The sequence below is a fragment of the Drosophila melanogaster genome, chromosome 3R, assembly GCF_000001215.4.
Source record: "Drosophila melanogaster chromosome 3R".
Lineage (NCBI taxonomy): Eukaryota > Metazoa > Arthropoda > Insecta > Diptera > Drosophilidae > Drosophila > Drosophila melanogaster.
The window spans coordinates 20,451,415-20,478,970 of NT_033777.3; the positions used below are offsets into that span (position 1 = coordinate 20,451,415).

The window sequence follows — 27,556 nt, forward strand, 5'->3', positions numbered from 1 at the left end:
GCTCGGTTCGGAGCAATTTGTTTTACCTGTTACACTGCCCGTTAAAAGAAAATGCTTAGTGCCTGATTCGAATACGATTTCCTACCACTTCTTGTTTTCAATTTACTTATAAAGCGCTTTAGTTCATTTGCCTAATTAATTGAAAACAAGTGTTTTTTTGGTAGTGCAGGATATATTTTACTCACTGCGAACCGTTTGGAGTATAGGACTCTTTTCGGGGCTTACCTAAAAAGAAAATAAGACGAGGAAAATGTTATTTTTTGCGGTGAGGAAGTGGGTGAGGGAAAACTGCTGCTGGCGGGATATGTAAGCGGGCCATTCCCATCCAACATCAAAGCCAGCGAAATAACTAAACGTGAATCGATTGCCAACAGAAATAAAGCAAATTTACTTTACTTTTCAAAAGCGAGGGAAACATAAACCAATGTGGCAGAGAAACAATGCGGCAGGCACAGAGACAATCGCTGGCGAGGGCTCCTGAGGTGGCACTCCTACACACACACTCGCGCACAGTTGCAAATTGACTTGCTTTTGAAGTACAAAGCATTTGGTGTTGCCACCTGCAGCCCGTTGGCTAAACAACACATGCCCGGGCTGGAATTGAATCCTCGGCGGAGGATACAACGCGGGCCAGCGGCGCAGGAGCGACACGCGAACGAGGCAGAAGGACACAGACGTGAGAATTGCTTATTTTGTGAAAATTAGAAAATATCACAAACGCACAAAAACACTCATACCACTTCTTGCATACACTGCAATAGGGATTTGGGAAACCCCATCCCTTCGAAAACATTCTTGCATCTTAAGTTAATACAATAAATTATGACTGACTTTTAGTTAAATCTTGGCACATAATGAAAAAACATAAATTAATCCATTTTTTATTTTAACTAGGCATGAAATTGTATAGCTTTTTATCTGAATTTCTGCCCAAGTCCAGATTATAAAAATCTCAAGCTTCATTTTCTTTTCTCTCAGCATGATGACACACATGACAAACACGCAGTTGCGTCTTGCAGCAGCAGCAGAAATCTCCATTCGTCCGTGTGACAGTTGCAAGCCACTTCAGCGGCTCCTTGGCAGCATCTCCCACTCGGTTTGAGTCCCCATTTCCATCTGCATCGCTGTCTCCATCTCTAGATTCAGCTTCAGACCGTAATTCAGAGCAGAACCCTTTCTGGCTGTGTGTCAACATCAGCGCGGTTTGTTGCCCTGCAGTCCATGCATAATTAGTAGCAATAGCTGTAGCGCGCTAGCCAGGCACTTAAAACCGCAACACGGAAGCAGCGCTAATAGGACTCTTGGCGCTCTCTCACTCAGTCGCATCCATGTCAGCCAGGACAATTGCCGCTGTCACTCAGCCGGAGTTGATTGAAGTGAAAGTTAAAGTTAAGCTTCTCTCAGTAATTGTCGCCTTGTTTTCATTTCTTTATCCTGCGAGCGGCGCAACCCTTTTGCGTCATAAAACTCTCATTGAGAAATTGTTAATGTTTTCGGGCCCAAAGCAGGACGAGCCTGCTGAAACGGATATACAAAGCAAATTGTGTGCATTAGCCGGGTGTGATGGGGCGGGGGTGCGAAAATCTCCTTCCAAATTGGACAATTTTCAATAAAGGCCCGCACAAGGCAGCCAGCCAGGCCGAAAGGTAACATTGCCCCAAATACACATACATATATGTATACAGTAGACAGCAATGTGTGTGTGTGTGTGTGTGCTGGTTACGGTCAAAGGACACGTATAATAGATTGCCATTTAGTTGCCTCAAAAAGGGACTCCCACACAGGCGGCCAGTAAGCCGAAAAGTTATCAGACCTTAGACACCAAAGGTGTTGCCAACAAAAAGCCATCGAAATATTCTGGCAAAATGTAAATAGCTAAGGAAAATGAAGTGTTATAGGAATCTAGTTAGCCTGACTGATTTCCCATTCTGCCGCTCTATTCAAGTGTTAACACGCGTTTTCAATTAGCCTAAGTTGCGCTTCGACTGAGCCAGATAATAGCCAGCAAAAAAAAAAAATAGAAGCGAGTCAAAGGAAGTTGTGCCCTGGAATTCGAGTTGTATTCAAGTTAGGTGAAAACGATACGCTGCTGGGTGGCCTACATAATATCCTCATGCTAACTCTTAAATTTGAGGAACACAAAAATATAGCTAATTTTAAACACTACTTCTGTGATGCAACCAGCAAACGCCAAACGCGTAGCCAGGAAGGCGTCTGTCTGGCTGTCTAGTCCCATTGTCTTGGCAAGTGTGACGAAGTGTTGTCTGCGAGTGTGTGCGTCGGTCCTGGGTGTATAGCCTGTATAGCCCGTGTGTGTGTGTGTGTGTGTGTGTGCGAGGGTGTCCTGACTTCCGCTCATAACTCGACTCGACTTTTAGCCACCTCAAGAGCTGACTTGACGGACGTGGCTTATTGTTTCATTTTGCTGCCGCGTTGGCTTATGACTGAAACAGCATACAAAAGCAATTTATCAAGTCCTAATTGTGTGTGTGTGTGTGTTAGGATGGGTGCAGATGGGTGTAGTTGGTTGTAGGCGGATACACAGACGTGTGTACTTGTCATTGGTGTGTCGGGTGAACTTAGCTTTAGTTTGTTGTACGCTCAAGTTGCCCCCTTGCCACCCTTTTCCGGCCTTTTTTCCACAGTCCCATTTACTTGCGGCTGACAATTGATGAACTTGAAAGTGGAGCACGATGCACTGCGAAGGGTGAAAGGACATGAGCCCAAAAAATATGGCAAATCCGGATTGACACTTTCCACAGCACACAATGAACTCTGCTCCGACTCTATTTTATTCCACATTTCGGCGGCATATTTCATGCAAGAGAGTAAAAAGCTATTAGGGCTAGCCCTGGTGCTGGGAAAAACGGGAAAAGACAGCAGCTCCAACGACAGCTGTCTTCAACTGCAGCCCGAGTGCATAAATCTTGCGCGGAAATGTCAGCGCAGGACGTTCGACAAAAACGCGCCCGGCACTGTGATAAAATGGCCGGAGTACAGGCTTTATATGAAACTATTGCCGAAGACACTTAACCAAATTTGTGAAACTTATTGGTGTAGAAATAAGTCTTGACTCTGTCTGCGTCTCTAAGAAGATATTGAGACAACTACTCAAAGATTAAATAAGTTTCGTAAGAATTGTATCGGTAGATGGTAGTGTATCAAAAGTATATGATTCCTATTTCATATAACAATACATAAAACTATTGTAAGCTATAATTGTTGCACAACAGAATTCAATATATGTACAATGCAATAAATATCAAAGATCAAAAATTCGTAATGAAATATATAAAATAATATAAAATATAATATTTGTATAGGAAATATTTTCTGTGCTCTATACTGTTACAGTAACTGAAAACCCCCAGTTCACTCGTTACAGTCTGGGATTTCTTAAGCTCGCAGATTAACTCATGGCAGAGGGGGCGGTGGAGCTTTGAGGGGGTGGGAGGTCCTAGCTGACGACAGGCAGCAGAATCGCGCGGTTTTGGCCTCCTTCCTTTCAGCGTCAGAGCCAAGTCAAATTGCAAATTGCATATTCAAATGCGGCGGCTTTTTTCAGTCTGCGGCTGTCGCTTGTACAAATACTAAAGATTTGCTCATGCAGCGAAAAAATAACTGCCTGACTATGGAGTATATGGTATGGTATATATAGGTCCTTCGTATTTGACTGGCAGACAGCGTGAAATGAAAGGCGCAAATGTTTTGGCCCGAAATTGAAAATTAAATTCGTCAACCCCCCATGGTCGCTCCCAAAAAAGGTTGCACAATCGGATTGCACATGCCTCATATCTGACCCGACCTGACCTGGAAAAAACGAGAACTGTCTTGTGAGATTTCGCCCCAAAGAAATGTCCCCAAAAATGGGCAGACAAGAGACATCAGACGCTAATGCTGATATGGCTTCATCCTCTCAAAAGGCAAAATGCATCCAGCGGCGCAAGTTGCCGCGGGGTTCCCGGCCAACTCAGCGATTGCGCAATATGTGAAGTGGAGGATGTGGGATGTGGATGGGGCACACTGATTCCAGGATGCTCCTCCGGCTTCCACAAACACTCTTGATTGTTATAGAAGCCACGAAAATAATATTCAAATGTCCAGCATCAACAATTACTATTTCTTTCAACATTGAAAATAAACTAAATACATTGAAATATAAATATTATAAAATACATATTATGAATACATCTTCCACTTAAAATAGTATTTATTAATACTACCTACTCTTAAAATAGTGGGTCATAGAGATATAGGTCTGCCAGCTGAACTATAACTTTGACCTCATCTGTTTATCCCCAGCGATCTCGGTTTGTATGGGTTGTGCACGCTAATGATTCAACTCATTTTGTTGGTCTTACTCAATTTGATATTCCTGCCATGCCGGCAGGGCCAACAAGGACAACCAGTGCCACGACAATGGTAAGAAATGGAGTTGGCTGGCTGGAGGCGTAGGAGGAGGACAGGAACCGCGACGACGGCAACAGGATAAGATGCCACCAAGTCGGAGCCCAGCGCTGAAGGCAGTCAGCCTGCCAAGATAGTTGGCCCAATCGCTGTCCCCGGCGACTAGACTCGCCCTGCCTTTTAGCCACCCAGCCAGGCAGCCAGCAGCCAAGCAACCAGGCAGCCAGTCAGCCACTGATGACAACTTAAGAATGTCATTAAATTCTCATACAGTACACACAAAAGCTGCATGTGCTCCATGGCGAAAGAATTGCCACGAGGATTTTAGGGACGATTTAAGTAGCACGGATTTAGTGAGCGGAACAGCAGATGCTTACTGCTCCGACTGCCCTGCTGACAACATGGAGAAACATGGAGACGGGCCCACAGCCCAACAACAAAGCATCCACCTACAACAATAATTGGAGGAACTAATGCAAAGGCAACTACAAGAATAACTAAGCACTGCACAGTGGCTACTTCATAAAATACTCCATAGAAATCATCTTATCACACAACAGCTAACAGCTAAATAGATTGGTAAATTAAACAGCAAATTGCATAATATATAAATCTCACAATTATGGCAAACAATGATTCTAAATTATGAAACCTTTTATACAGCGAATTTAATACCTTATGTAACTAATGCTTAAACTATATATTTTATATTTATAAAGCTACGGTATTGTATTTTAAAGAATAATATATCCCCACAACTAAATATGTTAGATAATCACTAATCAAATTTTACAGTAAACTTTAATTTTACAATGCTATTCAGCCAATGTGCGGGCATGGCACTCGGAATAGCAAGCAAGTTGTTGTCCTTCCTGGTAGCAAAAGAAAAAAAAAACAGGAAAAACTTACTTGCGATTGCAAAGTAAAAGAAAAGCAGGCGACGAAGAAGGAAGCCTCGAATTGCTGCGGGATTTCATCTTCTTTCTTCTCGCACTTACTTTTCTTGTTTGCCACGTTTTTCATGCTTTTTTCTAAGCGCATTCCATCTGACATGTGCAACGCATTCGCATTCAAAAAGTCTATTTCCCCTGCAATTGCAACAATGCGTGTGCTTGTGTGCGTGTGTGTGTGTGCGGTGCGGTCTATGTAATTGCATGAACATGTGGTGATGTGTGTATGTGTGTGTGGGAGGATTTTTATACTTTTTTTGGTTGCCTTTGGGCGCAAGGAAAACAAATGAGTAGAGGCTGACGACTGCAAATGTAAAATGCATGAGGCCTCTGAAGGAGAGGGGAAAATTGTGGAAAAGGGGGGAAAAAGTGGGTGGAAAAATGTGGTGGTAAATTCGGTGGAAAGAGAGGAAGTGCAGAGATGCGGATAGAGAGATAGCGGCATCGAGCGGCTTATTTAGTATGCAAGTTTGTTGGCGACATCAACTAACCAAAATTGCACACACAAGCACACTCATCAGACGACGGAAAAAAACCTAAATGTTCGTCCTTTAAAATTTAATAACCCAGCCGTTTTCATGGTCCATTCCCAAGACTATCCTGTGATCCGCTTCCGTTGTCAATTTAAAGGCTACGACATACAGAATAAACATCGAAATGATGGGATTTGGATTTGGTCAAGTCAGATGACTGCAATATCTATTTGCTTATGCGCCAGGCATTTCAAGGGAGCTAAGCGTGCACTCAACAAAAAAATAAGATCTGCCATTAAATCACAAACAATATAGGACAGTAATGGTAACAGAATGATATTTTGAAAATGTAGCAACAAATTACTTTCCTCATACACATTATTGTATATAGTCTTAACCCTTAATGTACTATCTACAAGATATGGTCAATGATTCCTATTCTTCTGTTATGGAACGGTCCAATTTCAGTGATTACATCACTGCCTCTATTTCCTCGCAGTGCAGCAAAGTACTCCGTCCTTGTTGGCTTTCAAAAGCTCCTTAGCCGGCAGGAGCAGACTGAGCCAATACATGGCAGCGGGCATTTATATTAAACATTAACATAACACACGGGAAATGCGAAATGCGGAATGGAAGACAACGAACGCACTTGGCATGCCCAGCATGTTGGCTCAGGGCTGAAGGTCCTGATGGTCCTGGCTTCGGCTGCTGTCATTGTTGATTGCTTATAAAAATATTTATAAAATGCAGATTGCATAAATACAATATGCATCTAAACCCCCAACCATATATCTCTATCTATCGGATCTATCTGTATCGGAATTCGAATCTTCTTGCTTTTTGCTTGTGGGCTGGCTAATGCGGTAATCTGTGGAAGCCTGATGAGACCGATGACAATCTACAATCTATTTGTGCATTTCTGTTTGTAAGCGTTTATTTATTCACATTGATTCCGTTTTTTCGCTGTGGGCACCGAAGGCGATGGCTGTAACCACAACAATTGCCATTGTAATTGAAAACACACACACGTATGAAGACAAATGCCTGAAGGCCATTGGGACTCAAGTTGATGTTTTCCCAGTGTTTTTCCTGTTTGGCAACGCGATTTTCATTTTATTTCGCACATTTTTTCCCATTTCACACATGATTTCTGATTGCCAAGCCTAATGCGCTTGAAAATGTTGAGGAAACCCAGATAAACGAAAGTGAAGACGGCGCAAAAAATTGCATGTAATGAATAAATTTCGAGGCAAGGACTTGGGGGTGGCATAGGTGGCAGCTGGAGGGTGTCGATGGTTGAGGGGGCGGGGGGGCAAGGGCCAAGCCCAAACGCGGTGAAAATGAGCCTGGCAAACGTAATGGAATTGCTGTTGCGTTAAATTTTTCAATTTCATTCAATTTACACGAGGCCCACCGCAGACGCACGCAGGAAATTTTTGAAAGTACTCCACCAGCGATTCGCTGAGCAGGAAAAGCGGGTGAGTGGGTGGTGGGTGCGGAAGGTCGACCAGGAGTTGGAGATGGAGGTGTAGGTCTAAAGTCCCGGGTAACGCCTTGAAGTTTGGCGGAAATGTAGCAATTTGTATGCTGCGCCTAAACGAATTTTAACGATATGTGAAATGATATTCGAGGCTGATCAAAAATGCCAAGCCATGCCACGCCCCCTCCCATCGCATTTCACCTGCCCAAGTGTGTGTGCCAGTGTTCTTCCTCACCTTTCGGCAAATTGCCGTGTTCATTAAAAAGTCAACGCCAGCGTCGTAAACCCAAATATGGTTGGGAAATAGGAGAATAGAGGTGAGAAAGGGTCGTTTAAAATATGCATATACACTTTAGTATTGAGAATAATGTATGAAATCGAACTCATGAAGCCTAAAAACAGAAGAGCTAACAATTTTATATTTATAATTTGAAATGTATTGAACGAAAATTATATTAGTCAAATCGCAGCTCACAATCACAATCACATCGTCAAAGGACGATAAAGGTGCAAAACAATTACAGATTGAAATATAAATATAATGAATTAAAGTTGGCAAAAGTTGACGACTTTTGCACCTATAATGTTATTTTGAAAACTATTTCGATATAAACGTTACCGTCCTATGAAATAGATTTCATTTGTCCACCGAGTTTTCCCAAATATATGTATATTAAAAGTAAAATATCCAGATCAAAAACTTCGTATTATTTTGGCAAGATATTAAGTACTTAATGTTTTAACACACATCAAGAATATATATTGAAATCGGCTTAAGATCCCTTTGAGCAAATCTGGCTGCACTGCAGCCTCGAGTGGCGCCCAAGTTGCCAGCTCCAGAATTGCAGCAGCGGATTGGGGACTGGGTAGTGATGTAGCGACATTTTGGCCATGGCCACAGCCATCCAGCCAGGCAGCCAACTTTGGCTCTCGCTTTGAGCCGATGTGAGCTCGCCCGAGTTGAGTTGTTGCCGCAAACTGCAAAAGTGTCAACAACTTGTAATCACCAAGGCAGCCGAGTGGGCGGCGGTGGGCGGCAGGGCGCGGAGTAGGCGTGCCAGAAACCAGCCAACACTTGGTCACATTTTAACACCTGCTCGTTATCAACTTTTGCCGGGGGCAACAACAACAACAAGAACAACAACAGCAACACGCACTGAGGGCGAAAATGGCAAAAAATGAGAGAGAATATTGCACCGACACCCGCAAAGTTTCATATTTTTTGGCCAGCCTGGCAGTCCTGCCCTGAATTATGTCAAAGTTGCGGGCGGCAGAAACAAAACCAAAACTAAACTAAAAACTGAAAAATGAAAGAAAAAAAATTATGCCAAGGGAAGGAAAGGTGAAAACTGCATAGAACAAATGCCGTAAAGTTGCGGGCGCTGTCCAGTGGGCGGGGGTCAAAGGGCACTGGGCGTGCCCCCTTACGTTGAAGGCGTGGCAAGTGCACCCATCGCTCGTTCATTAGTGTTGTCAGCTTTGGTGTCACAGCCTGAGGCAGGACCCGCCGCTTGCTGTTGACACTTTTTCATGCAAAACAAGTTGGCCAAAACACTCGGCCCGCTCGGGCCGCCCAAACATTCTCGGCTTAAATTTATGGCAAGCCAAAGTCTACAAGCCCTACAATTGTAAATTCAGGCGTGAAACAATTACGCTGTCGGAATGTTTGGAAATAAATTTAAGAATCCCCCAAAAGGAATATCCAATGGAATCCGCTTTCTATCTGTTTAACATATCCTCGGAAAGCACCCTCGCAAAAATAATTTCGATTCAGTGCAGCGATAAATGCGTGGCACGACTGATTAAATGCCGGATTCTAGGAAATAAATTCTGGAAATGTGCGAGGCCTGTGACCTTAATTTAAATACAAGCTTTCCCTCCCGCTATTCATTTATTTTCGATTCAGGAAGTGCCTCCAAATCAAATGCCAACACATTTGCCTCAAAAACTTTTGCCTTATGCCACTAATTACTCGGCAAACACGCGGGGGTGGTAACTAAAACAGAAATAAACAAAAAGTTAGCCATACGACACGGCATGTCTTCATAATAATAGAAAATGCAAACGAATAGTTCCGCAACGCAGCACGCCCATTCAAGAGCATACACATCTCCTGGACTTGATTAATGGACGCCCACTTGAGGTCCGAAGGAGCGGGACTGGTGTTATAACCCAGGCCTTTTGGCCTCTTGGCCTTTGTCTGCCATCGCCCGAAAGTGTCGAAAAGTGAGCAATCACTGCAAAATGCGACGAGCTGTGGTAACAATCACGCAATCTACTTATTACCCATTAAGGTCCTGCTCTCCATCGGCTCCGGGATGTGGATGTAATGGTAATCGATCAAGGCACCGAGGCCACAAGGTGGGTGAGACCACAAAGCCGACACGCCATGTCCAAGTGGCAAGTGGCGAGTGGCCAGTGGACTCCGGACTCCTCTGGTCACCGCCAAACCAGACACTCATCTGTCAGGCGACCGGAAGAGCTGTCCGTGTTCCCTGTCCTGCGAGGTGACAAATCATATTGCTGACAATAAAGTCAACATTGCGCGACCAAGGACTCGAATTCGGTGGCGGTGATGGCGATGGCGAACAGTTGGAGCGACGCCTACACATGTCACTTGTCACCTTCCGCCGATGATGCATCCTTGCTAATATCCTTTTAAACGGCTTTAAAGTCGGCCAGAGCCCAAGGCTTTCTCTGCAATTGGTCATGCGCACGCAAATATAATTAGGCACGCACGGAAAGCGAAAAACGAAAACTCAACACGCCAAACGCCTTTCTCCTTCAATTTTACCAGGAGGCAAGGACTTCCGGCCGCAGCGACGACAACTGGGAAAACGACCACAACAGCTCCGAATGGAGAAAAATATCACACAATCGAAAATCGAGAAGAAAGATCTTAAATTTCCCCTGACGCTTCTTGACGGTATGAACTCTTAATAATAGAATTAAAATTGAAATTTGCAAATGGTAGTCATTTCGACTCTAGTGCTCAAAATAAAATAGATATTTTAGTAATTGTGCTGCACTGAAATACTGAAATAATACAAATTAATAAAAATAAATAATTAATAACCATTTTCCAGACTATTTTTGATATCTGGATGACATTCTTAGCTATAAATATATACATTTAACTTTAAAACCAAACTTCAGTTTTTATTTTCAAGATACACTAAACTATTACCGTTTTTCCACGTGTGCATTTTTTGTAGTGGGTGCTTTAGCTTTCTACCTGACCGAAACTTAAGTGCTTTTTGAAATATTTTCCTAATGCGAATTGAGGCTCAGCTCCTGGCCAAGTAGTCCTGGTTGCGTGTCGGCTGTGGCACTGCCATCGAGTCTCAATTAAAAATTGTGTACAGCCTGCTGCACTGGAATCAAGTTATTGTATAATTCCGAGTCCACAAGCTTCAGTACTTGACAACCCCCTTGGCAATGTCCAAACAAAGCGACACTAAGCACACATATTGGAAAAACTTGGGGGCATAAGAGCTAATGCAAAGGAGAGCATTGAACTTTGGTCGCTTTGAGGTGACAGGAGCTGGAAAATCGCCGAGCCCGGAAATGTTGCTTTTCATTATATTTTATGAACCCGGCCGACACGCCAAGTGTGGCGAATGTGAAATGAAAGCCAGACCGTCAAATGATGCCGCTATTTTTCATTTAGCCCCATGAAATTATTGTGTGCTTTAAGATTCTGACTACAAAAAAAAAAAAAAACAGAGAAAAACAGTAAAAAAAAAAGAGCCACATCGACGAGCTTCCCAAAGAATTGAGGAGCATCCGCCGCGAGTTTAAGCAAATTGCCATAATGAACCCTTTTTTTTCGTGGCTGCCGCCCGTTTTGACGCCTTGCCAATTTTATGTAGTCTCGGGCCTGCCAAGCGAATAGAGCGAGTGTGGCAGGGGTTGGGGAGGGGTCTGAGGGTCTGGAACGGCATCGGTTAAGTTTCCATGCGTTGCCTTTTTCGGTGTTAAAATGAAATCTATAAAAATAAGTGTGGCATGTTCTGTGCCACTCTGGCTTTTTTCTTGCCAGCCCAAGCTGTTGTCTGAGTGTCTGAGTGTCTGTGTGCCCTTTTGGGGGGGAGTATTTGGGCCAAAGAGCCCCATCGCATCGCTCGGCATTTAACCAGCTCACTTTTGGGTTATTAAATGATATAGCAGTTTGCCGTTAATGACTGCCAAAATGGCGACGCTAGCTGGCATGGCAATCGAAGGGGTTAAAGGGGGGAAATTTGTGGGCTGAGGAAGGCATCAGGCGGAAGGATGGAAAAGGAACGAAGGACGTCGACCAGCCCTTTGAGTTTATTGAGCTCTCTAAACCGTTAGCTGGCATCGTGGCGTCCTGTGAGCCACCAATCTGGTCCTGGTTGTGATGCGGCCCTGGGCCTGGCATGTCAGCTTGTTTAATGAGGGTAAAATTAGCGCTGTCTCAAGCTTATTAGAGCCCCACTTGGGAGTTTTGGTTAATGCCAGTCACTTTGTGGACCCCGCCGCATTGCGACTCAAGTCAGTCTAAGGCGACTTAATTATTTTGATTTATAGCAGGACACTTGAACTATCGACGAGCGGTTTTAGAATGCCTTTGATTAGCATAAATGATGAGGCCCGCTGAAAGTTAAGTGCGAAATTCGTATGGCTCCTGCTGGAAACTGTGTGGGTGGCTCTCAAAAGTCGCCACAAATCAAGGTAATGACCTGCAGTTTTTGTTTTTTTGCGTGTGTCGCTGGAGTCGAGGCATTTTCTTGGCATTGCGCATACGCCGCGTGGCCCCAAAACAGCTCGCTGGCACGCAAATGAAAATGACCAATGTGCTTAATTTCTTAGCATACTTTTCTGCGCTGCAAGGCGCAAGAAATCAAGAACAGCCAGCCCCGTGCCAGTTGTTGTGGCTCCATTAGAAACGCGTTTGCCCCAGCTCTCATCGTCACACGTTTTATATGCAAATAAAGTGCTGTGTGCTCCACAAGGAGCAGGTGAACAAAGGCGCCACTCGGCAGTGACCACTTGGCTTGGCCACTTTCTGGCTTTCTGGTGATTTGCCCACCTGTGCTCTGATTGCTCACGCGACTCCAAAGGCTGTGGGTGGGCCCAGGGCCCACTTGCATGTAATAATAATTCCTTGGGGCTTTGGCCCCGCCGCCCATAAACATGGTAAATTGTTGCTGACTTTGTGACTTTGTTGCCGGTTAATAAGAAACTTGCGTCACGCAATATAATTAAGATAAACATAATTATAGTTTGCCGTTATGTGTTGGTTTTTACCACAGCCATTCAGGCATTCTAATCGCAAAAGTCTGGCGATTGAAGGGCGATTAAAGTTATGCTATAAAGGTATTTCGTTGATAAGCGTTCTAAGAATTCACGGACATTTAATAGATTGATTTCACAACATCGGCCAGAGGTCGCACTTAAATCACGATGCAGTTGTCAGCTTTTAGTAAGGAATCTTTAGTGGCGTTATAATTTCTTGGAATTTGTCTATGTCTGCTATATTTAGTATCCTAAGTCGATAATAACATTTGAAAATAACGTATCTTCGCGGCAGTCTCCGATATTTTTTCGGTATTTTCTAAGATGCCATACTGATTTCTAAGGATCGCGGGCACTGCCACCTTGGTATATAAGGATGGTCAGCGCTGCCATCCCAAATGCAAAGGATGTCCTGCGCTGCCATCATAACATACAAGGATGTCGGACGCTGCCACCCTGATTTCTAGGAATGCAAAAGGTTCATGAATCGGCTAAACATAAGCTATATTAGCTTTTAAGAATAGTCACAAACAAGCTTGAAGCTTTTTACTTTACTACTATCAAAGCTCTTTGCAATAAGCGGTTGAAAGCTCTTTAAGGGACCCTGGCGGAAGCTTTTTTACACTGCCTTGAAAAGTTCGTTTATACTAAGCAGTGCGGTGTTTAAATATCCTGTTTCAAAGCCACAAAGTTTGAATATTAGTGCCTCCCAAACTGTAACACTTTCACCACACGTACAAATACAAATAAGATGATTACTGAATAAACGACAACTGATTTTAAAATATTTTTTTCGTTAGCATAAAATACGTTGAATCCTTCAGAAATGTATTTAGCTCTCGAATCGACTTAATGAGCAAAAACTCTTTGAACACAAATCGTTTAGCGGCAAATGTGATTAATTAACTTTCGCTCGCCCGCATATTTCGCATGTCGAAATTCCATTTAACGATTGCAATTAATAATACGCGCTGAACGACCGAACGCCTGAAAGTGGAAGATAGGACTTTCGAAAGGACTCACCTAAATAAAAAATTCCGATAATCACGGCGAATGGTTTCAGCATGTTGTCATTGGTTGTAGTACAAATGGAATCCAGATATCAGCGGACGTTGTCTACTGTTCAGCTGAAATCGAGAGAGAGAAGTACAATTTGTTCAATTAATTATTGAAATTGAAGCGAACAGCTGAATAATTGCCAAAGGAAAATAAAGTAAACGGTGACACGGAAAAATATTTACAATTTCACTATTTTCAACGAGCTGAAAGCGCCGTTCGAGAGGATAATGAAATGGCAGAAAATCAAATAATAAATACGAAATGTAAACTGAACAATTATGCTGCCAGTGTCAAGCATAAAAGTGGCCGGCTGCATCTTCGCAAATGCAAATGTAAATTGCGAAATGCAAATTATGCATATTTTGATTGGGCCCAAAGTCAGCCGGAAGTGCTTAAAATTCATTTGTCAAGCTACTCTAGCATAAATAAAATTATGATGTTGCTTAAAAACAGCTTCTGTTGGTTTTTATAAGTTCAATTTGCCGAAGGTGAATGAGATAAGATTATAAATATACATGGTTAACTTTGAAGGAGAAAATTTTTAACTACTGTATTATAGTATATTTTATTGGATCTTAGTAACCAAACATGAAAATCCTTTTGCTGCATTCAACACTTCAACATAAGAGTAAGTAAGGCTAAATGTATCCAAGGACTAATTCGAATTCAATGTATTTCCTTAAATTCTTGTGACTTCCACAATTTACATAATTTCATTCAATTTTTGTATTTATAATCTGCGATTATGCAACCTTTTGGCAAAGCCTAATGCTAATGCGAGTGTGACAATCTCAACCGCCCTATGCAATTATAATATCCATTATGGTATGGGTCATTACGAATGCCATTTCGAGTTCACACATTAATTATTCCCAGATTTGTACATAACCCCAGGGATTTATTAGCGTCGCGTGATTGCATTGTCCTTGCCATTATTTTTGTTGTTGTAATAATTAATGTGGCACTTTATTGATTTTACAACTTAAATTTCTATTATCCGTGCGAATGTTAATGAGCCAAATGGGCAGCCAAGTGCCAGTGTAGAAGTTGTTCGATAAAAATGTGAAAATTATAACACGTAAAAAAGGTGAAAGCCAACAGCATAAATTATAATTGTGATTAATGGATTCACGGAATTAGCATGCCATCCATAATTAATATTCATTTGTAACGCAGCCCGCCATCAGGAGAGGTGGTTTTAATTTGGAGCCCCTCTTCATCCCGTTTTGCATCTTGAAGATGGGCCCTCATTGAGGGGCTCTTGGCCCAGTTAGCTACCCGTTTTGAGTGCATAGCAAATGAAGTTGGCAATAATAACCGGCAATACATCTTGCTCTTTAGCACATTTGCAACTTTCAGGCCCGCTTTTTCAGATGGTTTACACTCGGACAGGCACATCGCCAGGATTCTTGGGTTCCGTTCCCGGCATTAAGTGGGCATTTAATTTTATGAGCCACGAGCCTCGAAGAGATTAAAGTGACTGTTGGCGAGCAGCTGGCCTCAGAACTGGGAGCCACATGAAACCACCTAGTCAACAATTGGCCAAAGAACAGCAAGGATTCGAGTTGGATGCTCGAGACAACAATGAAATTGTTTTGCATAAATCTTGTTGCCACAACAACTCAACAGAATGGTCACTACCTTTTGCAACACACAAAAACAATTTGAAGCCGACTTGAAAATTAACAGCAAATGTTATATAAAATGCACTGCGTAAAAAATGTCTGCGTTTCAATAAACTTATTATAAAAAATAATTTTTCAGAGAAAATGAAATTAATTATTAGGTGTTATTTTACATAATTTTTATCATAGAATTTAATGGTAAATTTATTTGTTTATTATTATTTTATTTTTTTTAGGTGAATTTTTATATACCAACAATCCTTGTGAAAATAAATATATACTTTTTTACGTATTAAAGGCTTAACTTATTAAAGAGCATAGGACTGCTTTTCATTGCAAATTTCTGGGAGTGTGCGGCAACCACAATAGTCGCATGCCACAAGTAAAAGCCAAGCAAAAGTCAAGTGGCGAGGACGAAAACAAAGCAGCCGCAGGACGACAATTCCTTCTGCCAGGTGCGTTAGTGTGCGTAAGGTTGAGTAGTTTGTGTGCAGCCAGGCATTCCCGATTTGAAGGCTATTCGAATGGGGAACGTGCGACAGGTGGGGAAACTAGCCGCAGCCGCTGAGACGAGCGGATGTGGATACAAATGGAAGATGTGAACGGGCGGGCGCCTTCGCCCCACGCGAATTGGCATGCTTGGCTGGCCCGTTTCCGCCATTTAGTTTCCGCCCAAATCAAATGAGTGAGCATATGCGATGGATTCTGTGCAGTCATTCGACTGATTTGAATCGAATAGCAAGGAAATCTAATTAGTTGCCAATCAGAGTGCATTTAATTTTCGAATTTTGCTGCCCATTTAGCACGGTATTATTAGCTGAAAAGAGCTGATAGTAAGAAAAAGCACGCTTTAAAATCAAACTTTTAATTAAATTTCTTAAAACCAATATGACGTGACCTGAAAATCGATTTTATTATTTCGCTCTTGCCGTTAAATTAAAATTTAAAATTAATGCCGCTAGACCGAACAATAAATTTCGCTCAATTTTCTTTTAACTAAAAGCCGCGAAAGTTTTTCCGCCATTTAGTTGCCGGCCAAAATATAATTGATATCGGCTCGCGTGTGCGATGCATTCTGTGCACTCACTCGTTCAATCTGAATTGAATAAAAGCTAAATCTAATTACTATGGCCGGGAAATACATTAAATATGCTTTTCGGCGGACAACGAGTGGTGAATCAAGGCGATGATCGAGCAGTTCTCTAGTTGCAATTGCAAAAGGTCTCTGGTTGAAAATTGCAGTCGGCCAGCTGGCTGCCTCAGTTTCCGCTTCCGCCCAACAGGGTTGGCTCAATTTGCGGTTTCATTACCAACAGCACATTGGCACATGCTTAGCCAAATCCCCGCTCTTTTCGCTGGACTGCCACTCTGAGCCACCGACATTGGCCACGGCCAAGGACTGAACCTGGTACTCCACTTCGGTCACATCTCAGCCATCAGGCGACCAGGTTCCTCCCACTCACGTCCCGTCGACCCACGACCCGAATAGGGGCTATCTTCTGCTCTTTTCACCCACTATGGCAATTTCGGGGCCCAAGCGATAAACTCGAACATGACGCATTACGCATCCTCCCACCACTACCCAAGTACACTAAGAAAAATGTGTCTTATGTATATTTATGGTCACTGCAATGAATTTTGTATGGTATTATTATACAGTATACATAATACATTAATAGTCTTCATAGGTTAGGCGGAGACAATACTTTTGTATAAAATTTAATCTGATATTCTGGATAAAAATATGGAATATAATATCATGCAACTATATTAAAAAAAAAAAATACTTCAAGGTCCCTTTATTCATATCGTTTCACATTTTTTCAAAGGTTTCTGTATCCAACTATATTTTCGCCAGATACCTATGATAATAATTTCCAATGTAACGAAATGAGCTTTTCCTGCCATTTTCCTGCAAGTGCATAGCCTGAGTGAGAGGCTGTCTACGTGCCAAGTAGAGAGTAGAGTGCAGAGTCTGGATGCTGCCACGCCCCCTGCTCCGCCCACGCACACATGAGCTGTTGGCAAAAACTATCTACGTCGCAGAAAAAGTTACCGTTTTCCACCACGTTCCCAGGAGTAACTTGTACACGATGCGGTTGTGGCTGCAAGCTGATATGTGAATCGCCGGCTCTAAGTCCTCCGATATCCTGGACCCTTCATCCTGGCCCCTTCATCGTTGCCCCTCTATCCTGACCCCCTTAGGCCCCAAAGCCCCTTGATGGCCAATCGAGTTGGGATGAGCTGCTGCTCGGCGCCAGTTAGTGTATGCCAAATCGTCTCGAGCATTTAAATTCGACATTAATTGGATTAAGTCTATAGTTTGCTTACTCGAGCGCCGCACACGAACTCGTCGCACTCGAGTGCAATAATGCTTCCATGTCGACGGATTTCTAATTTATTTATTTTGCATAATTGCAGACAAGCTTATTAAATTACAAATTAAGTCGCCAGCCCACTTTCGCCCACATAGAAATGTACACACAATGTTTTTCGTTTGACATTGGTTTGAACGCTTCTGCGACAGACAGCAGAAATAATTGAAAAGCAAACCGTGCTAAATATGATGTCAATTTAATTTCTAGCTCGATAAACTTGATTAGTGGCCCCATCGATTGGACTATATCTTGCATTTGCATTTAACTAAAGCTGCTCTACTGGCTCTCCAAGTTTGCCTCTGTGATTTCTTGTGAAATTCAAGATGTCATTGCATCGTTTGGATCTCAACTTAATTTCTCAAGATTATTTAAAGCAAAAATACATTTAACATAACACCTAATTACTCATAATTAGGGAACTTATAGTGATGTACTATATCACAGATCTATATTATTCTATAATATTATAATTTTTTTATTATTATATTATAATTTTGGTTTTAGTACAACATATTGTTGTACGTATTAGTTGTATGGCTACTTTAAATATATTTTACGTTTCAAGTAAACAATCAAATATATGTTATATATATAAAATATATATGTATGGATTAATGACTGATAAACACATAATCTAGGCATTTATTTTACTAAACCTATTTATTGCTCAAGAGGTAAAATCTTTTTCCTATTTACTCTCGAATATTCAACCACAAGAATGGCTGAGAAAATCCAAATCAAACCCCGGGCAGTAATTTTCATTTGCTCATTGGACTTATATCACAGAAATTCGGAAATCATTTGACTTTGTACCGAATGCTAGTCAAACAGGCCGACTGCTGAAATGGGGAAAATAAGCAAGCAACTTCTACATTGTTGAGTAAATTAGCTTGCCAGATAGGAATTCTGAGATGAAACTTGTGAGCCATGTGTGCCAGCCATACATTTTTGCCCCTAATTCAAACTGAAACCACAGTGGCAGTGGCAATGGAAACGGGAACATCAACTCTCAATCCAACTGCCAACAAGTTTATAACTTTTTTTCGGCACGCTCGGCTGCCGGATTGATTCGATTAAAACGTCAACAGTGGCAGGCAGCTGAAGCCAAGGAAAAACAATTCGCAACTCCGTGTGTGTGGGAGTGCGTATGTGGGAGCCAACTTCCCCTTGTATAGATGCGTGTGTATTGGCCATGTCATATCCATCTCGATCTGGTTGCCTGCAAAGTTGTCACACCAAATTCGGCTTTATTTTTATTTTGCCATCTTTCGGCTCATGCCTGTTGTCTTTGCCATGATGTCGCACATTCTGAGCCTCATCCTTTTGGCATTTCGCCTGGGGTGTTCCGTTTGGTAAATCGGGAAATTGGTGGCTCGGTGGACGTGGGTCGGGGGTCAGGGTTCAGGGGTCAGGGACAGAGGCCTTAGCCTGTCATGTCGTTTGATCTTTTATTGTGTTTGTTTTACGAGGCGCAGTAAATCCCTTTTAAATTGCAAATTCTTTATGCTCGCATTTTCGGCTCAGCCGTAAACACCTCCCTAAAAAAAAAAAGAAAGAAAAACTCATATGCAGAAGGTCGGTTTGATTTGTATTCGTTTTCGCATTTATTTGTGAATTTTATCCGCCATTTTATGATTATTATTTTTTGCCATTTCGCTGCTCAGCTTTCTGTAAGTGAACGCGAATGTACGCTGTCGCCGGCGGCGTTGTCACTTGGATATTCGCACCTACCACGCCCAATTTGGCTGGCCATCAGCGACCCCGGTGAGTGATAAAAATTTATTGGATCGAAAACAATAAATATTTGATTTGATTCATTCGTCGGTTCCCTCGTTCCTTGGCACCCATGGGCCGTTCCATGATTCAGTTTCAATTGATTTCGTGGCGTGTCTATTCGGTTAATTGAAATACAAAATGGTTTATGTGCTCTAAACTTCGCACAGGACATTCCTAAATGACTAGGCCGTAACGAGAACGTGAAAAAATTACACTAAAATTCTAACAAACATGAATGGTTGCGTGCTGTTCTAGGGTCAGAGTGTAATTAACTTTGAAGCCCGCCCTCATTTGCAGCCCATCAAGGAGATGAAGAGCAAATTAGAGGTGCGGAATAAGAAATCCCAACGAAAGAATGGAAAAGAAACAAAGACGCGTCGGCTGAAAAGGGCAGCAATCCCCAGGATTTCAACGCCTATTACAACTGCAAATGAACCCATAAACCCATTTAAGCAATGCCCGCAACACGAAAAGTTTTGTGTTTCGAAAAAGGGGGCGTGGCTAGCAGGTCCAGCCTTTCTGATTATTGCTCAACACTTGAAAAGTTTTTGGGGAGGTGTGGGATCTGGAGGCGGCTTACTGCCAACCAAAAGTTTACTTTCACCCACTGGAAGGAAGGCCAGCTCGGCACTTTGAATAAGAGATAAAACTGTTACGTGCCTCATGTCTGTCTGAATGGCGGAATATTTCTGTTATCGCAGTGAAAAGATGTTTCGTGCCCTGCGTGCTTACCTTGGCCAATGCTTTTGTGCTGCTTTCTTTCTAATATTGGCCAGGTATGTTGTATTCCCTTGCATGCCTGTGACAGGTTGAAAGAAGCCCATACAACTTAGCCATTCTGCTTGATATCTGTATCTATTGGAACTTGGCTTTAAAGAAACAGCCGCAAATTGCGTATACGTCAGTTTTAAGCCTTGACTATTTTAGATAAATTTACCAAATGTTATTAAACTTTGACTTGTAGTTATTATCTTTTCATTCGCAAGTTCGTTGAATAGCAAGTTTGGAAAAATATAAATTTTTCTGTCATATTCAATACACGGATTGACATACTTATACTTATATCCCAAGCTCAGATGGCCATAGGCAGAACAGGGAAAACTTCTTTTGTGCGCTAAGCATATGCAATGGTTATACTGGAAAGACTGGAAAATGGGCAAGAAAGACAACGAGCTGCGATGGCCAGCAGTGTCAATCTAGTCACGGCAAAGAACCCTTTCACGAATTCCAATCGCATACCTTTTTTACCCACTCTTTGTGCCACATCATCAACAAATCGTCAATAACACTTGACACTCGTTGCTGATTCTCAACCCTTTTGGCCCCAGACATGGTAAACTTTTTTAAGAAATTACATTTTTGGACCGCCGATAAACACTGAAACCGAGGAAGGAAGAAGACGCGTTTTAGAGCCCATTCCCCCTCGTTCCGCCGAAAACCATCTGCCATCGAGTCATTGGAGCCGTTGTCAAAGGCAGTCAGGCGAAGCAGACAAGCCACAAGGCATCAAAAATAAAAAGAAAAAAAACAAAAAAAAAAAGAAAAAGTTCCGGAACCCGACCTAACCACCGAATCCATGGCGATGGAACACAAAGCAGAGGAGCAAGGAAACGGAGGCCATCAACGTTTTGACCTTGATGAATTCTTTTTGGCCCGACTGATAAGAGCTCCTGACCCAGCCGCAAATCAACGTGAAATGAATAAGAACAGGACTCAAATGCTGAACACTTTATGGCGATTCTTAAATACCCTTATATATAATCAATATATCATATATCAAACAATATAATAGTCAAATTAATTAATCAATTAATTGTGTTAACTTGCTTTTACGTTGGATTTCCTTGGAAAATGCACTCCCTAATATCTTTTTCACAAAATCCTTGTGTCCTTGTGTTTGTCTTGCTGATTCCGCTGGATGTTAAGCTTCCTGTTTCTGCTGCTGCTCCTGTCGCTCTCAGCATTTCCATTCGCTTCCGAGGAAAATACAAAATATAAAACAATCGCGTTTAGTTTCGTCTGATTGCGAGCTGACGAGGATGCAACATGCTTGAAATTCCGAGAGCGTTGCTCACGTCCCTTTTCGCTTTTATTAGTGTATATCTTCTGGTGTCCTTGTTTTGCCCGTGCGCGCGTGTGCGTGTGTGTGTGAATGTCTGGTAGCCAAATTGAATGACTTGCTTGGCTGGGCCCGAAACGGGGCTATACCGCCCATGTGAGGCCTCTACCGTATATCTTCGTACCTCCGGCGATCCTGTCACCCTGCCCCACAATGGTTCCGTTTCACTTCCAGGCTTCCAGACTTCCAGGTTGCAGGCGGCATGTTAACGTGCCGCCGCCCCTCGTTGCTGTCTCAATAGTGACACTCACATCCGTGAAATGCAAATGTATGCGTGCCTCCTGAACATTATGAATAATTCCGGTTAAGATTCCTTTTCAGCCATTTGCCATTTTTCCACCCCACACCCCTTCTGCCAACCCACGGCACATTCGCTTTTGCTCCTTTGTGGGACTCCACCTGAGCATAAGTAGTTGCTGTCGCTTGTTAAGCGACTTGTTTTGCTCCTGCTGCCGCTATAGCCACTGCTCATTCTCATTCGCATTCGCGTTCTCGTCCTTAGAGCCATTGTAGTTCATTCAGCTTGGTAGTCGTGAGCTGTGACATTTATTATTCATGCCGGAAAGCAAAGCGGCAGACAAGCAGCTTGGGCAATCGGTAATTACACTGCTCGAAATGAGTCTGTGAATGTCTTTTTCTGGTCCAAATATCATTCTACTAATTAAATCATTGAGTTCCTTACATTTAATTATGAGCAAATCAAGCGATGTTTCGACGAAGTACACTTTGAATCGCTTTCTTTCTACATTATTATAGGAGTGTATATATATGAATTTTAAGGAAACGGATATGTGGTTCCTGAGAACTCATTCAATTGTTGCCTCAATAGTATATATGCTTTCCTAAATTCCCTGAAAAAGTACATTCCTTTGAATTCCAATTTAAATAACATATACTGGAACTCCAATTTAGCCGTTATATCGTACTTAATTAAATAAATAAATTCAATGTTTAGGCACTCCTTCTTTTTAACAGTGCATCCAAGTTGGCAAGGACGCTCCAGCTTGAACTCGGCGATACTTTTGCGGTTTGACACGAAGCCGGGAGCGATGATTAGGCCAACTACCGCATAGCGGGCCCGAAAAACGAAGCAGCGGCCTGGAATGGATACAATCCGATCCAATCCGGCTCCTCAAGCGTTTCTTCCGCTACATTTGCCGGGGTTTGAATTTTGATTAACGCCAGGTGATAAAAGGGTCTTTGAAGCGGCAATTTAATTTGGGTAAATGCCTTGTCTTCGCCTCCATCCAAGTCAACCAAACACCCGTCACGTTTTCAAGTCGAAATGAAAATGCGACACGAAATGATTGTTGACTTGGCCTGTCTATACATGTCTATAAACATACGTATATATATTTACTTTTAGCGCATTCAAAGGCGTCAAATTGATGGCCTGCTATTAAATCGCGGACCGCCATACGCATGCCAGTGGGATATGGCAAACCACAGACTTGTCACCTTTCTCCGGTTGGCGTTGGGTCAGGGTCACCGGGGGTCAGGTGGTACATTATCGTGGTTGAGCCTGGCTGTCTGGACTGCTCAAAAACTATGCATCGGCATTTGCTTTCGTGATTAATCGATCAACATCAGCAAGAACATCAAAAATAATTTACTTTCTCCATTGTGGGCCAGTGGGATTGTGAATTATTTCCATCAAACGCCGCTCAATTATACTAAGTGACACCAGAGGGTCGCTGGCAAAGCGAACTCTGCCATTAATAATAATAGACCACGCCCGAACACCCACTTCCTACCCCGCTTTCGAACCCCACCATCGGCCCCACCCAATTAGCCGGATTCCAAGTTGTGTGTCCCTATGTTGGTTGTGCGGCAAATGTCACTGGGATAATTGAAAATTAATTATGTTGACATATTTGGAAAGTGATTGTTGAGATGGCGACTCGTTGATGATGCCCGAACCATATAATTTCCACACCCCCCCTCTCACGAACGCGAACAGTTGCAGACAACCAGCCCGGTGGCCATTGAATAGCCAGAGGCCTGTGGCAAATTAGCCAGCCCCACTGCCACAACGAACCCACCATCACCATCACCACCATCAGGAGCCCAGTCAGCTCCACTCCAAACCGGCTAGATGCCTGTCAGGTGGCCATTCATTTGGTGACGGCGCGCCAAGCTTTGTCCCTGAATCCGGCGGGTCCCTGAATGAGCGTTATACTATACATATTTTTCTCTTTATTTCCCCGGCGCACGGCACAAAGTATTTGGCTTTAATTGATGCCACCAGGTGAGCACTTTAAGCCTGCCCCTCGCAGTTTCATCTCTTCCCGGCTTAACCCAGGCAATGCTTTTGATTAAATAAATGAATTATTTGAAATACTAGCTATGTGGTAATAAAAGTCTTAGTTGTAAGTAAATCAAGTTTATTTGCTATGCTTTTATACAGCTAAAATTGCAAGTAAACCTGATAAAGAAAAGATGAATATACAAACAGTTTTCCCTGGCTGAATGAAAAACCCGAAGTAAATAAAAATAGCAAAACCATATTTCTTCTTAAACGGAAATAAAAATGTTGTGTGGCAAGACCCTTAAAAATATCAAACAAAGCTATGATGAATTGGCTTAGCTTCTTAATAATAATTCTACCTTTTTCTAGAATACAAGCATAATTTTTTACTCAACTCAATGTTATACATGTATCTTTTCCGTTTTAAAAAATGGGAATAAACCCATTGGAATTATGACCGTTTCTTACGATATAAATAAATGTTATTCGCATACTTTTTATTGTTTATGATTTTATTTTGCATCTTATGCTATTATAATCTAATGAAGTGCATATTTGTTATTCGCATTGCATATTGTAATATTTATCGAGGCGACAAGGGTTAAAGTCATTTCAGCAAAAGGCTGCAACATTCAGCATGCTGGGTGCGCACTTTAAATGGCATCCGAAGACGGAAGGAAGCGGGCCAAATGCTCGGGCCGCTCATTATGAGTCTCCATTTCCGTGCGTGTGCGTGTGTGTGTGTGTGTGTGTGTGCGGGTGCCACTGTGTCTGTGTGTGGGTGAGCAAACATAAAGACGGAAATGCAAACCAACTGGCAACAGCAAGAGAAACAACGGACTGGCTGCAATAAACAAAAAAGCCACAGGAGAGGAGAATGTGAAAGGAGCGAAATAATAATTTCTAAAGAGCAGAAGTTAGGTTTGCATAAATAACGACAGTTTTGTGCCCATTTTGTTTGCATACTAAATGCATTTTCTGCTTTCAGACACACTCACACACACACACACACAAACGCACACGCATACAACCGAGCTGATCCTTGGGGATTCCGAGATTAAAGTGTTGCCTTCTTTGCAGCGCCACATAGACAGCAGTCAGCTGGGTTTCAGCTTTAAGTTAACTGCAACTGAAGTACCATTTGAAAATTAAACAACATTTTTTAAATTATACAAATGTTCTAACATAGTTGTCCCTTTTTTTTTTTTATTTGTGCCAGCAGAACTATTAATAGCAGGCGAATCATAAAACTTGGCGTGCGCCTGTCCCACAGACAAACAACTAATAAAGTCCTGCGAACACAGAGTGAGGTATGCCAAAAGCGGTCTCGATGTGGCATTTCCTCGCAAAACAAACGCATTTCGCGACTAACGCGCAAATGTCACGCGAACGTTGTTCTATTCCAGTGCAGTTGTGCGGGTGGTCCTGGAATGCGAAAAGTACTGTTGGTCCTTGCGCCTTCCAGGCGCCACCCACTTCACGCGGATGCGGATACGGAGCCGGAACCATGACGCTATCAAGCGGAAGTGGCACATGCAGCCGACCGCGCATTGCTTACCCACTCAATCGCGAATGTGAAATACCAAAAATGTTCGTCGAAACTCCGCAAAAAATACGAAAATCGAATTCGAGCCCAACGATGCGAGGCTCGACAATTAAGGGGGGACCACGGTCTTTGTATGGGGAAAAGCGTGCGCAATTAGTAGTACCGATTATAAGACACCGCTGCGCAAATACTCATATTAAACAATCGCCTGGCGGGGCCCAAACGCCGTTGCAATTATCGACTCCAACTTTTCGCATTCGACCGTGGCAACCTTTCGGTACAGTAATTATTATGTGGGTTAAAAGCCAGCCCCCTCCCATCCGCCATCGTGCTGTGTGCGCTTCGAGAGGCAGACACGAACACGTACACGTCCACAAGCACAGACACTAGCCAGCACTGAGCGAAAAACTAACAGAGTTCACAAATTATATCAAAATAAGATGCCTCGTGTAAGAAATGTCAACGAAATTTTAACAACAAGAATATTACAAAAGAAGAAATGTATGTCATAGTTGCGTGATTTTGAAAAACTGTTCATTAATTTTTAACTAACTAACTAACTAATTAATTTTATATTTTAATAACTAATCAAAATACAGAATATTTAATTAAATACACTTTTTTTTTAATTAGTTAATAGTTAAATAAACTTTAATATCAAACCCAACATAGCATGGAGCAGTTAACTATATTGAGTACTGTATCCTGCTCCTATGGACATTTGAATCCTGTTTATGTAGGCTAGCTAACTCTTAGGGCGTTTTAGAATCAAATTTAATAATAAATTGAAAGCGGCACTTGACCTCGTTTTGCTAAAAGCTCCCGGTCTGTTTCGAGTAAATATTTCCCCCAGTGTAAACACGATCCCCCAACTGCCACGCTGCCTTGTTTTTAAAGTGTTATTTCAGTGGGCGAGTGCTGTCACTTGGGAGGCGCTGAACCAAGCTGTTGCCTGGAAAGTCAGTCAGTATGTCAGTCAGTCAGTCAGTCAGTCAGTCAGCCGGCCAGCCATTCAGTCAATGAGTCAGTTTGTCATTCAGTCAATCGGCGAGTCTGTCCTTTAGTCAGGCACTATCTGACGTCATCGGCAGATTGCGTGGCCGATTTAATAAAAGGGTTAAGTGTCTTTTGGTTTTTATGTTCACTTTTCATTAGTGAATGAAAATCAATATTTATGTCGGGCAGCAAGGCTTTGTCTTAATTGAGCCAAGAGCTAAGGCCGAGATCTCTTTGAGTTGAGTCTCCTTTTCATTTTCCTCACGGCCGTTCTGGCCGAATTCTCATCTCATTTCTGCTAAGGATATGGTAGCGCACACGCAAAAGTGTTTACATTGTTGCCGGGCTACCTGGCAAATCATTTTACGGCAGCCCCGGGCAAATAAACTTGACAAACATTTCAATCAAAAGTGGAAAGCCCCAATCCCCAATCCCCGGAACTCAAAAGGCAAAGGGAAAGGAAAGGAGCAAATGTCGTCTGCAGGCTGGGATTTAAGGTAAAGTCAACGCAGCGAAGCCAACATTAATATTTACCTAACCGCAGTGTCGACAGCAGCAGGTGCACAATTAAAATACATTTTCACGCACAAAACATTAATTAGTTGATATATTTTTTGTTGCCAAAGCAAAGCTGGCTTAAACAAACGGAAAACCGCAAGGCAAACACTCCCAGGAGACGGCCAGTTTATCAGTCGGCGGGAAAATGCAACTAAATAGTCCGACTGACAGCAACGCCCCCTCTCCGCCCCCCTCGCGAGAGAAAAGAAGCCCGGAAAATCCAAAAGTGAAGAGGGAGTGGGCAAGCATTTGCGCACTTCTTTCGCGGCTGCGTTTTCCCCCGACTTTCGACTTTCTTTCGGGAATGAAAGGGACTTGAGGGAATTTCAGCGCGCATAATGTGCCGCATTGCGGTTTTTCCTCAGCTCTGGCAAGAGTTGCTTGCTCAACGCCGCAGGACACACACACAAATACACACACACACACTCACACAGACAAAGGCAGCTCCTTTCGCCATTTGTATGAAGCCAAAGAGTCGCGCATGTTGAGCTGAATTTTGAGCATAAACGGCATAAAATATGTGAGCAATAAAACAGGCGATTGAAATGCTCAAGTCAAAAACTTTTGCGAAAATGCCTTTAAGCGCGCCATCGGCTGCAGCATTGGTGGGCGGAAAAGTGGGTGACCGCCCACCAGTGTACATATGTGTGTGTTTGATTTATACCCCCACACCCCCGCCACA

The 27,556-nt window shown here is 42.6% G+C and overlaps 1 protein-coding gene across 7 annotated transcripts in view; it reads right to left on the minus strand.

Annotated features, from left to right (window-relative positions):
* Gfrl (Glial cell line-derived neurotrophic family receptor-like) overlaps positions 1-27,556 on the minus strand; it is a 106,131-nt gene that overhangs the window by 72,957 nt on the left and 5,618 nt on the right. For all 7 annotated transcript variants that reach the window (NM_001300495.1, NM_001260281.2, NM_001260278.2 and 4 more), the window contains one exon: positions 13,593-13,696. In NM_001300495.1, coding sequence (NP_001287424.1) covers positions 13,593-13,635 — 43 coding nt within the window. In that variant the 5' untranslated portion in view covers positions 13,636-13,696. The remainder of the gene's footprint in view (positions 1-13,592; positions 13,697-27,556) is intronic.